This window comes from Myxocyprinus asiaticus, chromosome 47 (genome assembly GCF_019703515.2).
Source record: "Myxocyprinus asiaticus isolate MX2 ecotype Aquarium Trade chromosome 47, UBuf_Myxa_2, whole genome shotgun sequence".
Lineage (NCBI taxonomy): Eukaryota > Metazoa > Chordata > Actinopteri > Cypriniformes > Catostomidae > Myxocyprinus > Myxocyprinus asiaticus.
Window position 1 is genome coordinate 22175938 of NC_059390.1, and position 14905 is coordinate 22190842.

The 14905-nt window shown below is 41.6% G+C and overlaps 1 protein-coding gene across 1 annotated transcript in view; it reads left to right on the forward strand.

The window, feature by feature from the left end:
- LOC127436826 (thyrotropin-releasing hormone-degrading ectoenzyme-like) overlaps positions 1-14905 on the forward strand; it is a 210178-nt gene that overhangs the window by 144484 nt on the left and 50789 nt on the right. The window contains exons 12-13 of the mRNA XM_051691261.1: positions 33-166; positions 357-412. Of these exons, the coding sequence (XP_051547221.1) occupies positions 33-166; positions 357-412 (190 nt within the window). The remainder of the gene's footprint in view (positions 1-32; positions 167-356; positions 413-14905) is intronic.

Here is a 14905-nt window from a genome sequence, read left to right on the forward strand (position 1 = left end):
TTTTTCATGTTTATTTACTTGTTTATTTATAGAGATGCACAGAGTTAGTCAAATGGATGGGGAGACATGGTTGCTTGGAAACATCAATCAAACAGGTTACTTCAGAGTGAACTACGACCTCAACAACTGGAGACTTCTCATTCAGCAGCTGATGACCAACCCAACGGTACACCAGCCAAAATTCCCTGTGCAAAAGATTCCTTAATTTCACCTGTGTCGCTCCATCTTCCTCCAGTCTTCCATTCACTTCCTGCTTTCCCATTTTCCTCCCTTTTCTTGTTCTCCTCATTATCCTCATCTATCCTGCTTGTCTTCATCATGTTTCATAAATGTCTTCTCTGCTGCTCTCTTTGCAGATCATCTCCGTGGGCAACAGGGCTGGTCTGATCGATGATGTCTTCAATCTGGCAAGGTTAGTTCTGTTTGTTAATTTCACTTCCTTCAGACTCATTCAGAGACACTCTGGACTATTCATTCCAATTCAGCTTTATTTGCATAGTGATTTTTATATTGTTACAGTGGTTGTCATAAAGCAGCATTTCAGGTAGTTGGCTCAGCAGTGAGCCATTACGCAGTAACAGTGATGAAGAAAATCTCTTGAGGCTTTATTCAGGAAACAGGAGCAGAAAGAATCGGTGTGAAAATTATTTGTAAAACCATTTGCAATTTAATTCAATGCAACAGTAAATGTAAACTGGATTGTTTGTGAATATTTTAGACTTTTGTGTCATTAAGTTTCATACGTCTTGGTCTTGACAGACCTTATAGGAGTGTAAAACCTTTAGAGGAATTAAAAGCTCAAAGGAGACACCCATCATCCTTTAGTCAGCATGAATGTATTGTGAAACAGCAATCCATCACAATAGTAAAGAACAGTCAGACCCAGTAAACTTCAGTCAGATCTATCCATTGCTGAGAGATGCAGCTCTGCTCAGTTTCTCTTTTAGCCGGTAGACTTTTTTGAAGAAAAACCCTTCACTGATGAGACCTGCAGTGAGTCTGTCCATCTCGTACTGCGCTGGTGGATGATACAAAACTGAGGGGTGTCTCAGTTCATTACTTACCTTCAAAACCCACTCCTGTTACCTCCTTTCCACTGCTGGCTCATATTGTCAATCCTTCAAAGTTTCATCATTAGCTGGAGTCTCACACAGATCCATTGGTGAATGTGAGATGAGGTATAGGGAGAAAAAAGAATGAGAGTGGATAGAGAGAACAGATTAATTCCTAAAGCAATCATCTCTGATAGAGTGTCCTCTGAGGGGTTTTAATGCCATAGGCTGTCAAGCTGCCATTAGTACCAACAGAAAGCAACAGCTTTCCCTCTGGTCATTGCTGTTTAATCCTCAAACACTTACTCATTCTGTCTAATGAAGCCAAGAATGCGTAAATATTCATTACCTCGAAGCTAGGTGCTAAAATCTGACTATATTAATTAACAAGTCCAAGTTAGTGTTTTAATTGAGCAAAATCACACCAGCAATAGAGCTGTTACACTAAATAATAGCATGGCTGTCATTCAGCCACAGGAAATGTGAGATCTCTTCTCGACTGGAGGCCAAAGACACTACTTAGTGCAGATTGTAAAATTCTTTCACTGTGGATGGTGATTTTTACGCTCCTTTTTACTAAATGAGGAAGCTGCCAGATGCTGTTTTTGCTCTGCTAGCATTAGCAGCACTGTTCATCACCCTGAAATGATAGGCTCATCTGCCAGCACTGTGTGGCTTTTGTAGAGCTTTAACTGTCATGTAGAGAATTGCGTTTTCATGGACAAGGGTGTCACATGGCTGTTTCCTGAGCATGACGAATCAGTCAACTGATGACAAGTCTACAGGGAAATTTGAGCTTATTCCTGTCATGCTGGGCTGAGAATGTAAACCTGTTCCCTCTGTGTTGTAGTGTGTCATTAATTTAGACTCTTTATTCAGCTGAGCCTTGTTTACTAAAGAGATCTGGATCATTTAAACTTAACAGGACTGAAGACAAATCCTTTTATCCTTGAGTTTTTTATTTTAGTCTGGTTTATACACAATGCTTCTATCTGATGTTGTTTATATCTAAGATTAATAAAACAGAGCAGACATTAAAAGACTGTCTCATTCAGCCTCAGGGCTCTAATCTGTGGAGCTACTTATTGGCTCTTATGTACTTGAGAAGTGAAAAAGCTGACCTGCATATTAAAAATGGCATCCTCATTAATCACATTGTGTAAAACGTCTCGTATCTCTGCAAATGACCTGGATGATAAAGAGTGTTCAGGTGATTGTGGATGCGGAATGGGCATTGCTGCGTTTGGGATTTTATTTAATTAAATGCCCCTGGAGCTCATGGGAATTACTCCCTCAGTTCAGTAGCACTGATTCACAAAGCTCAGTTGGCCTTTATTTTTAATGTGAATTACTGGATCAATAAAAGGGAAGAAAGTCAGTGCAGCCCAGTTTTATCCTGAAGATCATACATGCATTATTGAGATTATTGAATTATTGAAGATCTTGTGTGCGTTATTAATTGATTAATGTATTGATTGGATTATTTACATAGTTTTTACATCGTACTTAAAAAAGTCGTTAAAGCAGAGAGTTATTGTAACATTCTCTAGGGCGCCAAAATAAACAGAAATTATATTTTGCACAAATTAAAAAAATAAATTTCACATCATGTGGAAAAAAAAATCACATTCTTGTTTCTGTAATATGAAAAAAACAAAAACAAAGTACAATTGCATGTGCAGATTCCTTCAAGAGATTAATCATTTATACTCAAACTTATTAACATAGCACCACACTTGTTTTAATGTTTGCAGCACATTTCAGTGTTAAAATAGCAACCAACATTATGCTTGGTTATGCTTTGCTGTATGTCTGCTAAACTACAGTTTTATGTGAGGTAAATCCTAAATTAGGCAATTAACAGATGCTGTTAATAGCTCACAGTCATTACTGTAATCACTAGCTGCTTTTTATAAATTTTCATAGAAATGCTGATCTGTTTCTAAATTAATATCAGCATCACCACAGTGGAGCAGGTTTTTGCTATGTAGACAGTAGAGTGCTTTTTTGTTGCTGTTTTTTTTTCTTTTTTTTTTTTTTTTTTTTTTTTTGTGGAACATTGTGAGGCCTGTCAACAAATCTGTCAGATGTTACAACAGCGAGAACGATTTAATGAATGTGCCAATAGAATATTTTAATTTTCAGTGCTTTTCTCATATTCAGTACCTTTATGCAGCCATTGAGCTCTATTTTGCCTTGACTTTCTTAATAGGTCCATTTGTTCTGCTTAAGCACTGTCTAAATGAGCTACAATTAAAGGCCATAGAAGTCAATGGTTGAAATCAAATCAAATCAAATCACTTTTATTGTCACACAACCATATGCACAAGTGCAACAGTGGGTGAAAGTCTTGGGTGCAGTTCCGAGCAACATAGCAGTCATGACAGTGATAAGACATATACCAATTTGCAATAAACATCGGATTTACACAACACAATTTACATATCTAATATACACATAATTACACAACACAATAATAATATACAATGTACAGTATACAATACACACAATATAGAACACACATACACATAATATATAAAATAGTATATAAATTATATATAAAATATACAGTAGGTTGTATTGTACTGTATTGACATTCAGGCTGTTGGTTGATAGTCAGTTGCCAGTGTGTTGTTAAGAGAGAATATAATTTATGACAGTCCAGTGTGAGATAATAAGATTAATAAAGTGCCGTGCTGATGTATGTTGAGATCAAGAGTTCAAAAGTCTGATTGCGGGTCCTGATGCTGCAATACCACCTGCCTGATGGTAGCAGTGAGAGAAGCCCATGGTTCGGGTGGCTGGAGCCTCTGATGATTCTCCAAGCTTTTTTCACACACCGCCTGGTATATATGTCCTGGAGGGAGGGAAGCTCACCTCCGAAGATGTGTCTGGCAGTTTGCACCACCCTTTGCAGGGCTTTGCGGTTGTGGGTGTTGCTATTGCTGTACCAGGCAGTGATGCAGCCAGTCAGGATGCTCTCTACAGTGCTAGTGTAGAACTGTGTGAGGATGCGGTGGTTCATTCCAAACTTCCTCAACCGTCTCAGGAAGAAGAGGCGCTGATGAGCCTTCTTCACAACGGCCTCAGTGTGGACGGACCATGTGAGTTCCTCTGTGATGTGGACACCGAGGAACTTGAAGCTGCTGACTCTCTCCACAGGTGCTCCATTTATGGTGATGGGGCTGTGTTCTCTGTCTTTTCTCCTGAAGTCCACCACAAGCTCCTTGGTCTTGCTGACGTTGAGGGAGAGGTTGTGCTCCTGACACCAGCGTGTCAGAGTGTGCACCTTCTCTCTGTAGGCTGTTTCGTCATCGTCAGTGATCAGACCTACCACTGTCGTATCATCAGCTGTGTGTACAGGGAATACAGGAGTGGGCTGAGAACACAGCCCTGTGGGGCTCCAGTGTTGAGGGTCAGTGATGAGGAGATGTTGCTGCCTATTCTAACCACCTGGCGTCTGCTTGACAGGAAGTCCAGGATCCAGCTGCACAGCAAGCTGTTTAAGTCCAGAGCCTGGAGTTTCTCATCAAGCTTGGAGGGCACTATGGTGTTGAATGCTGAGCTGTAGTCTACAAACAGCATTCTCACATGAGTGTTCCTTTTTTCCAGGTGGGAGAGAGCAGTGTGCAATGTAGATGCAATGGCATCATCAGTGGAGCGGTTGTTGCGGTAAGCAAACTGCAGTGAGTCCAGTGAGGCAGGCAGCACAGAGCAGATGTAATCTCTGATTAGTCTCTCAAAGCATTTGCTGATGATGGGGGTCAGAGCAACAGGACACCAGTCATTTAAGCAAGTGATTTTGGATTGCTTTGGTACAGGCACAATGGTGGACGTTTTGAAGCATGTGGGGACTACAGACAAGGAGAGGGAAAGGTTGAAAATATCCGTAAAAACACCAGCCAGTTGGTTCGTGCACGCTCTGATGACACGGCCCGGAATGCTGTCTGGACCTGCGGCTTTACGGATATTCACCCATCAGAAGGATCGGGTTATATCCGCTACAGAGACGGAGAGTGAACTAACCTCTGTAGCTTCGGCGGTGGCGGTGTTATTTCCCTTGAAACGAGCATAAAAAGTATTAAGCTCATCCGGGAGAGAGGCAGTGGTGTTCACGGCTGAGTTTTTATTCCCTTTGTAGTCTGTGATGATATTAATTCCCTGCCATATGCTTCTAGAGTCGGTGGTGTTGAACTGCCCTTCAATCTTGTCCCTGTACTGGCGTTTTGCTGCTCTGATAGTTTTGCAGAGGGCATAACTGGCTTGTTTATGCTCCTCCACGTTCCCGGAATTAAAAGCGGAGGTCAACACATTAAATGCCGCGCGAAAATCGCTATTAACCCATGGTTTCTGGTTAGGGTAGATCCGTATTGTTTTGCTCAGAACAACGCCCTCTGCGCACTTTCTGATGAAACATGTTACGCTATCAGCGTAAACCTCGATGTCTTCATCAGAGGCAGACCGGAACATCTCCCCGTCCGTGTGATCAAAACAGTCTTGTAGTGTAAAATCTGATTGGTCTGACCAGCACTGGATCATTCTGAGGGTGGGTGCTTCCTGTTTCAGTTTCTGCCTGTAAGCGGGCAGAAGGAGAACAGAAGAGTGGTCTGATTTGCCGAATGGTGGGCAGGGGAGGGATTTGTAGAAATTCCAGATCAGGAGAGCAGAAAGACTTGATAGAATGTACGTTCCTCTGATCACACCAGGATTTGTTGATCATAAAATATACACCACCACCTCTGCTTTTACCTGAGAGGTCTTTCGCTCTGTCCGCTCAGTGCACGGAGAACCCTGCGGGTTCGATGGCTGAATCTGGAATCACCGCAGACATCCAAGTTTCTGTAAGGCAGATAAAGCAGCAGTCCCTTGTCTCTCGTTGGAAAGAGATCCACGCTCTCAGCTCACAGAGCTTGTTGTCCAGAGACTGAAAATTTGCCAGTAGAATACTGGGTAGTGGGGGTCGATTTGCGTGACGTATTACACTGATGAGAACGGCGGCTCTATTTCCCCTTTTCCTTCTGCGTTTCCGCAGCCGGGCAGCCCAGACAAAGGACTCCGCTGGCGTGTTTGTAAACAGTGGGTCGGTATTGAGGAATTGGAAGTCCAGTTTTCGGTGTGCAATTGCAGAACCAATGTCCAAAAGTGTTTGTCTATCGTATACAATAAGGCAGACAACATCCAAGACAAAAAAACATAAGAACTGTAAACAAAACAAACAAAAAACTGCAATGTTGTGTTGGAGCTCGCAACGCAGCAGCCATACTCGGCGCTATCTTGAGTCTAATGATCCTATGATGACCTAATGATTTACAGAAGGCTGTTAAGTTGCTCTCATTTTACTCATGAGTTCAAAATGAATTTGAGATATTGTATTTTAAAAGAGATATTGACATTTTGTATTTTAATAAACTGAACACAATGTTCATTTAGACCTAATAAATCAAACATGTCCCTCAGACTAAGTCACTCAATTTTAGTGAGTCACACACTCTTATTTTTCATCTTGCTGGCCTTTTGGAGTGATTGTATGAATGATAAATGACCTTTATGTCTGGTAAATATGTTTCTCTGAGCTTGTTTAGGTGTGTTTCAGCATGTTTCTCAGCACAAGAGTGATCAATTCATTCATTGCTGTTCATGCCAACAGCAAGGACAAATTAAATGCTTCATAATAGTTTTAACTTGTTCTTTTATTTTTATTGATCAGTTCCCCTCCATCCTTAATCAAATTAAATAATTAAAAAGGATAAATGAAAGCAAGAACATTCTTATACAACCAAGAAACTGATTGGCCCTGTAACGAATGATAGTAAGACAAACAGACACAAGAGCAGAGGAACAGTTCAAAGGACTTATTAACAGTAATAATGAGCAATCACTGGGTTGAGGAATGTAGAAAATCCCTACACCGGCTGCAGCAGCGAGAAGTGAACTCCAATGGCGTGCGTGTTTTAGTCACACAAGGGGCAATCCCTGAAGAGTGTGTTCGTAGGATGAATGTGTGTGTTGTGGAAGTCAGAAACAGATTTGCAGAATCCTCCGTTGAAGCCTAGCGAGATGCAGAACAACGCCCAGCAGAGGAGTGAACTTAACTCCCGATACATGGCAGAGACGAGGTATCCTCTGTGGAAGACCAGCGGACATGCAGCAAAACTGGAAGGCAACCACACACCCAACACATGGGAAACCTACAGATACATGAGACAGGACCAACTAGGCAGAGAGAGTGAGTTTAGTACTCAAACAACAATCTAGCAAAGATACTGAGAACACGACAGGCTTAAGAAGGGAGTGAAATCAGTGGCATGATCAGCGTTTCCACGGGAACAATCAGTATTCCCATGGACACGCCAATCATGCATGCCGGCCACGCCTACGAGATGTGAGGGAGAGAAAATAACAAAACATACACTACCAGTCAAAAGTTTAGGGTCACTTACTCATTTTTATTATTTTTCACATTTAAGGATAATAGTAAAGTCATCAAAACTATGGAAGAACAGAAATGGAACTATCGGAATTGTATTGTGGGCGCGGTGTTTCGTAGCGCCACATAGACTTTAGCCTCCACCTCAACGGATACCATGCCCACATGCGAGTGGCAGGTAGAATTGTATCCGGTGGGGTGGTGGAGGTCTTGACCTCAAAACATCGGGCTTGAGTCGGGCTTGATGTTTTTATAGCCCGGACGATAAGACAGCATGAAGTTGCGTTTGGTACTATGAATATACTCTAGGTTCTTATGATCTGTCCAGACATGAAAGGTACCCCTGAACCCTCTAACCAATGATGTCACTCATCCAAGGCCAACCGGACAGCCAATAATTATCAGTTTCCAACGTCATAATTCCATTCAGCTGGTGTTAAGCAAAAAAGCACAAGGCTGCATCTTTTTGTCTGAGGGGGAACACTGCGACAAGACTGCTCCGACACCAACCTCATATCCACCTCCACCACGAACTGACCTGCAGGATCGGCAGTAACGAGGATGGGTGTGGTAGAAAACTGCTCCTTTAATTTAGAAAACGCGGCCTCAGCTCGCAAGGACCAACAAAAGTTAGTGCGTGTGGAGGTGAGGTTTGTCAGAGGTGCATTGAGCTGACTGTAGTTCCTTATAAACCTCCGATAAAAATTAGCAAACTTCTGAAATGCCTTGCGAGAATCTGGGGTTGGCCAATCGGAGATGGCTTTAACCTTATTCGGGTCCATGCACACTCCCTCGGATGAAATGATGAATCCCAGGAACGTAACCGACTGTGCATGAAAAGCGCAATTCTCCACCTTGTTGAACAGCCAATTCTCTTAACAGTCGCTGAAGCACCTGCCTAACATGCTGCCCATGGTCCTGGATATTCTGGGAGAAGATCAGAATATCATCAAGATAGACAAACACAAAACGGTCGACCATGTCTCTAAGCACGTCATTCACGAGCCCCTGGAAGACAGTGGGCGTGTTGACCAATTCGAAAGGCATAACCACATATTCAAAGTGCCCCCTATTGGTGTTAAAAGCTGTCTTCCACTCATCCCCCTTCCTAATCCGGACAAGGTGATAAGCGTTGCGTAAATCCAACTTCGTAAAGACGGATGCTCCCTGCAAGAGTTAGAAGGCTGAGGACATCAACGGTAAAGGATAGTGATTCTTCACCATGATGTCATTCAGCCCCCGATAATCTATACTGGGTCGAAGCGAGCCATCCTTCTTCTCCACAAAGAAGAACCCCACTCCTGCCGTTCCACTCATCCCCCTTCCTAATCCGGACAAGGTGATAAGCATTGCGTAAGTCCAACTTCGTAAAGATGGATGCTCCCTGCAAGAGTTCAAAGGCTGAGGACAACAACGGTAAAGGATAGCGATTCTTAACCGTGATGTCATTCAGCCCCCGATAATCTATACAGGGTCTAAGCGAGCCATCCTTCTCCACGAAGAAGTACCCCGCCCCTGCTGGCGAATAGGAAGGGCGAATGAGACTGGCTGCCAGAGAATCATTGATTTACCTGTTCATGGCCTCCCTTTCGGGAGCCGAGAGTGAATACAGCCATACAAGGCGGCAAAATGCCAGGAAGCAGTTCAATCGCAGAGTCGTACGGGTGATGAGGAGGAAGGGTTGTGGCGCGGGACCAGCTGAACACCGCCCTCAAGTCATGGTGTGTCAACGGTACTCCGGATAAGCCGCCGGTTCATCCATCAACAAAATACAAGACTGGACAGGGGAAACAGCAGAGTTAAGACAGTGCGACAAACAATAAGGATTCCAAGCAAGAAAAGTGTTGGCTGACCAATCAATGTGTGGGTTGTGCATTACCAACCAAGGATACCCCAACACTACCAGTGACAATGGAGATTGGATAAGGTAGAAGCACAACTGCTCTTTATGATTCCCAGAGACGAATGTAACCGGCTTTGTGGATTGAGTGATGATGGACAGCAGCATGCCACTTAGGATGTGGGCAGTGATGGGTCTTTCCAACTGGACCATAGGAAGTTGCCACTTAGGAGCCAATTTGAAATCCATAAAGTTGCCTTCAGCTCCGGACTCAACCAAGGCGGAAACCGTGTGACAGGCAAATCCATACTGCAGCCGAGCCGGGAGAAGTGTCCAAAGTCCAGGGGTTTTGTCCAAAGGTGTTACGCTCACCAGCAACCCCTCTCCTACTGACGAGCGATGTCTTTTACCGGACAGGAAGCAGAGAGATGATCAAAAGCAGCACAGTAGAAACACAGTCCATTAACGAGATGTCGCTCTTTCTCCCTGCGTGAGATTTGAGTTCTAGTGACTTGCATAGGCTCAGTGTCAGGCCATGATACTGCTGAGTTGGCTGGAGAGGCAGAACGGGTAGGAGGATCAGCCGCCATGTTAGGTGGAAAGCGGTGCTGACGGTGGTGATGGCGTAGGGTCAGGCGTTGATCGACTCCAAATCCACCAAGTCATTGAAACACGGAGGCAAATCCAAAGAATAAATCTCATCCAGAATGTTGTCGGAAAGACCATGCAGAAATTGATCCCACATAGCGTGGTCATTCCACTCACAAGAAGCAGCTAGGGTGCGAAATTCAACCGCATAATCTGATACTTGATCTCCTTGAGACAGTCCAGATAAACTTTGCCGCCTCCCGACCTTGAGCCGAGGATCAAACACTGCAGAGCTCTGTGGTCAAGGCATGATAGGAAGCGCAGCAGTGATGTCTGTTGTCCCAGATGGCAGTGCCCCATTCGCCAGCCCTTCCGGTGAGGAACGTAATAATACAGGCCACCTTCATTGTATCTGAAGTGAAAGTGGAGGGTTGTAACATGAAGAACAGGGAACATTGCGAAAGGAATGTGCTGCAGGATTCAGCCTCACCTGAATATGGGGCTGGAGGGGGAATGCAGGCTTCAAAGCATCCAGGATCCATAGGAACCACTGGAGCCAGTAAGGAAGCTTCCTGAGATGGGCCAGCAACAGGAGATAGGTGGAGCTGCTCAACAAAGGTGAGCTTGGCGAGCTGCGAAGCCATCCTCTCCAAAGTTCGAGGCAGCGATTTGATCCTGCTGACGTCCTAGCAAGACTTCCTGCTGAGACAGGGCGGAGTGAAGAGTGGATTCATCCGGTGGGTCCATTTTGTGGCTAGATTGTTCTGTAATGAACGATAGTGAGACAAACAGACCCAAGAGCAGAGGAACAGTTCAAAGGATTTATTAACAGTAATAATGAACAGTCACTGGGTTGTGAAATGTATAAAATCCCGACAATGGCTGCAGCAGAAGAAAGCGATCTCCAATGGCGTGTATGTCATAGCTGTGCAAGGGGCAATCCGTTAAGAGTGTGTTCGTAGGATGAGTGTGTGTGTTGTGGAAGTCAGGAACAGATCCGTAGAATCCTCAGTTGAAGCCTAGCGAGATGCAGAACAACGGCAAGCAGAGAAGAGCAAACTTAAATCCTGACACGTGGGCAGAGATGAGGTATCCTCCGTGGAAGACCAGCTGACACACAGCAAAACTGGAAGGCAACCACATACCCGACATGTGGGCAACCAACACGAGACAGGACCAGCAAGGCAGAGAGAGTGAGGTTAGTATTCAACATCAAACAACAATCTAGCAAAGATACTGAGAACACAACGAGCTTAAGAAGGGAGCGAATTAGGGGAGAACAGGTGTTGCTCGGAATGCTGATCAGTGGCGGCATGATCAGCGTTCCCCGGGAACAATCAGTGTTCCCATGGAAACGCTGATCATGCATGCCAGCCGTGACAAACTCACCGGAATATATATATATATATATATATATTATTTTTTAAGACATGTATTATATTACTCATTTCCCAAATCTGTCAAGATAAACATTAAATAAAACTGTCAGGATCCTGTCATCTCAGTGTAGTCTTGTTTTCTCCTTAGTGGCAGTATCCTGACACTCTTATTTATATTATGTTATTTTTGACTTTCTGTTGTGTTTTGCTTGTCACCCTGCTTGTTTCTGTTCCCTGTCTTGTTTCATGGCCCCACCCCCTCGTTTACTTTATCATTTGTTAATTTGCTCCACTTGCCCTCATGGTTTGCCCTCCTGATTTTATCCATATACAGTATATTGTGCCTTCAACCCTCTTGTTTTTGCCAGATTGTTTTGTTTGTTTAGTAATTCTGTCCTGTTTTGGTCAGTCTTGTATTTGTACCTGTTGTTTTCTGCACTTGTAGTATTTTTGCACTTGTTCATATATTATTTATGTTTAATAAAATCTCATTATTGCTGCTCTGTTTGGGTCCTTCTCTCAGATATCCTGATAAAAACATTTATAAAAATACACTTAGTATATATAATAATGATCAATAGTTCAAATTATTATTATGCATTACCATTAAACTGCATGTTTATATAGTCTAAAATTACTGATGTCACTTATAGAGGTCAGTAAGACCAAACAAGATGCGATTTTTGTGCTGTCCATTGACCATCATTCACTTCACCTTTATTGTGATGTGACCTGCCATTGCAAAGTCATTGCAGGCATTTGTGTGTTATTGTGTCTTTAAAAGCTAAAACTTAATGACAAACACAAGCAGTGATGTAACTGAAATGAAAGTTACCACATAATCAGTGTAAAATGTTACATTGAGCTTAGAAGTATTTTAAGTATTGTAACACAATAATAGGCTTATTAATCATTTAGTTTAATATAATTATTGCTCAGTATACCACAGTTGAATTCTGATTGGTTGACAGTTTAGAGTTGCATATGATTTCCATAAAGTTCTTTCCAGACACTTTCAAACTTGTAACAGTGTCTTGGGCTGTTTTTAACAACATATTCAACCTGTTATGTAAGGAAGTAATTCTACTCTTGTTTTAGAAACTAAACTGAAAATGTCTAATGATTTAAACAGATGTACATGTGGCAAGTGTGGTATACATAGAGTTATTGACCCTGTTTACACCTGGTATTAAGATGCATCTCTGGTGATCCGATCACATGTGGTCAAGTGAGACATATCGCTGTTAATACCTGGTCATTTAAATGCATCTCCTGCGACCACTTATGTTCGGATTTGGAGGGGGGGACTCTGTTTCATAACAACAATCAGTACATCAATCACTATGTTAGTGTGTTACTGCATGACATTAAAAAGCACAGCAAAGACAGACAAGACAAAGAAAGCGTGAAAAAACGGCATTGTTTCTCCCAGATGCAGCTGAAATTTAATATAAGCACAAAAGCAACATTTAGAGCAGAAATGTCCATTATTTTAGTGGATTGCCTCTATTAACCTGAGCTGCAGAAGTTCATGATTCACATAAGTGTCCTGCATGTTAATATCAGACACACTTAAGAAGATCTGTGAAGTTCTCACGATTGTGTATATAACCGCTTTTTTATTTTTCCGATCAGATGGTTATTTCCTCATAAACCGCTCATAACCAGCAAAGTTTAAACTCGTTTTAGCGCAGCAGTTGATTGACAGGCGAAGGGTGGCGCTTTGCTGCCGGCATGCATACGGGATGGATTAATGTTTACACCTCAAATGTGATGCGTTCACACGTGTTTTTGACCACATTCGTATGCTGTATTTGTGATCTGATCACAAAACATTTTAGATCCTGTTTAGACCTGTATTTAGTGCTGACCACATGTAATCGGATCACCAAAAACGCATCTTAATACCAGGTGGAAACTGGATTATTGACTCTAGACTGTTAAATTATTGAAAATTAAGGTGAGGTGTAACAGCCACTCCATGATATGTGTGCATTCAATTTCAATAATTCAATGGTCTTTCTTCAAATATTCCTTACTTGACTATTTCTGTAAGACTGACAGAATTATTGAAATTCATTTTTGTGTCTTGCTCATGTTATACGAATATACTGGGCATTCTAAAATATTATTGATTATTGATGTTACACTAACTTACCATTACCTTGTATCATATGGAAATTTGACTTAACTTTAAGGATCCATTAAATTTAAAGGCAGTTTGAAGACTCTCATTCTTTCTTAAGCGCTATGCTTTTAAGAGCACAAAGTCAATGGGCATGACGATGAAGTTTTGCTCTGTGTTACCGGAGTTTTGGAATTTTAGTTTAGGCACAAGTGGGTTTCATTAAATTTTGCATGCAAACGCTAATGAGCCAGGTCAAGTGCAATTTACTTCAAAGTTTCTTCTCTGGTTATTGCACCGTCTGCATCCTATTATGTAGGCCATTCCTTCAAGCACCAGCCATATAAATAAATACAGCACATTCACAAGAAGCTGGTAGTGTAAATGGACTGAATTAAAAGAAAAGAAATATGGATTTACCTCTTTGGTGAATTAAATGCCTCCTTGTTAAATGTCAGGCAGACTATTTCTATGATGGTGATGTTATTCTCTTCAGGATTTGGATGTAGGATCCATTATATTATGGAGATTGTAAGCATTATTAATCATATTGATCAAGTGACATAAATCATGGCTAATATTAACAGTGATTGTATCGGTCTTGGTTAGACAGTGAATTTTTGCACGCACGCCACTTCTACCACTCGATTTTGCTTAAAAACTGTAATTCATTTATTGAAACACGAAAAACCTAAACCATAAATAGATTTTAATTAAAATTACATTTCAAACTAAATTAACTTAACATAAAAATATACCTCCCTAAATCCAGAAATGATGACCTCTCCAACTTCTTTCACTGGCCTCTTTTGCAGTGACTTAAAAATCAGTCTACAACAACAGGTGGAAAAATACCAATACAAATTAATTCATAAATACAATTGTAAATATCAACATAATAATAATAATAATAATAATAATAATAATAATAATAACTGATAAATAAACCATGACCTATAGATAGTTTAACACAAATCTCATATTTTTGTTGTTGTTGTTTGTTTCTTATAAGATGTCTACAACAGTGATCGTCAGGGATATTATTTGATGTTCCACTATATTTTCAGAGTTTGGACATAAACTTTATTTCCACCTGCAGGTGGAGTCTCAAACTGCAAATGTAGGAACTGAATTTAGACTTTGCACTGAGATAAGATGTGCTTCTCATATATCTTGGCACAAAGACCTATTTCTCAGGAAAACAGCAAATTGCACTTTGCACCACTTCATTAACATATGGCAGCATGTATGAGCCACATGCAAAAGACTGATGGGAATATATGTGTTTTAGAAACACAGTGTCATTTGACCAGAACACAAGATCCTGCTGAAATACTTCATCCAGCATTTGATCTGTGCTGTTAATGCTCCAGATCTGATGTTTTTTTTATTTGTATTTATTTATGCTAAGTGACCATGACTGTAGCTTGTACAGGGGAACGTGTTGTTTTGTCTTTCAGCACATTATCACTCATTATACAAAGCAGAATGCCT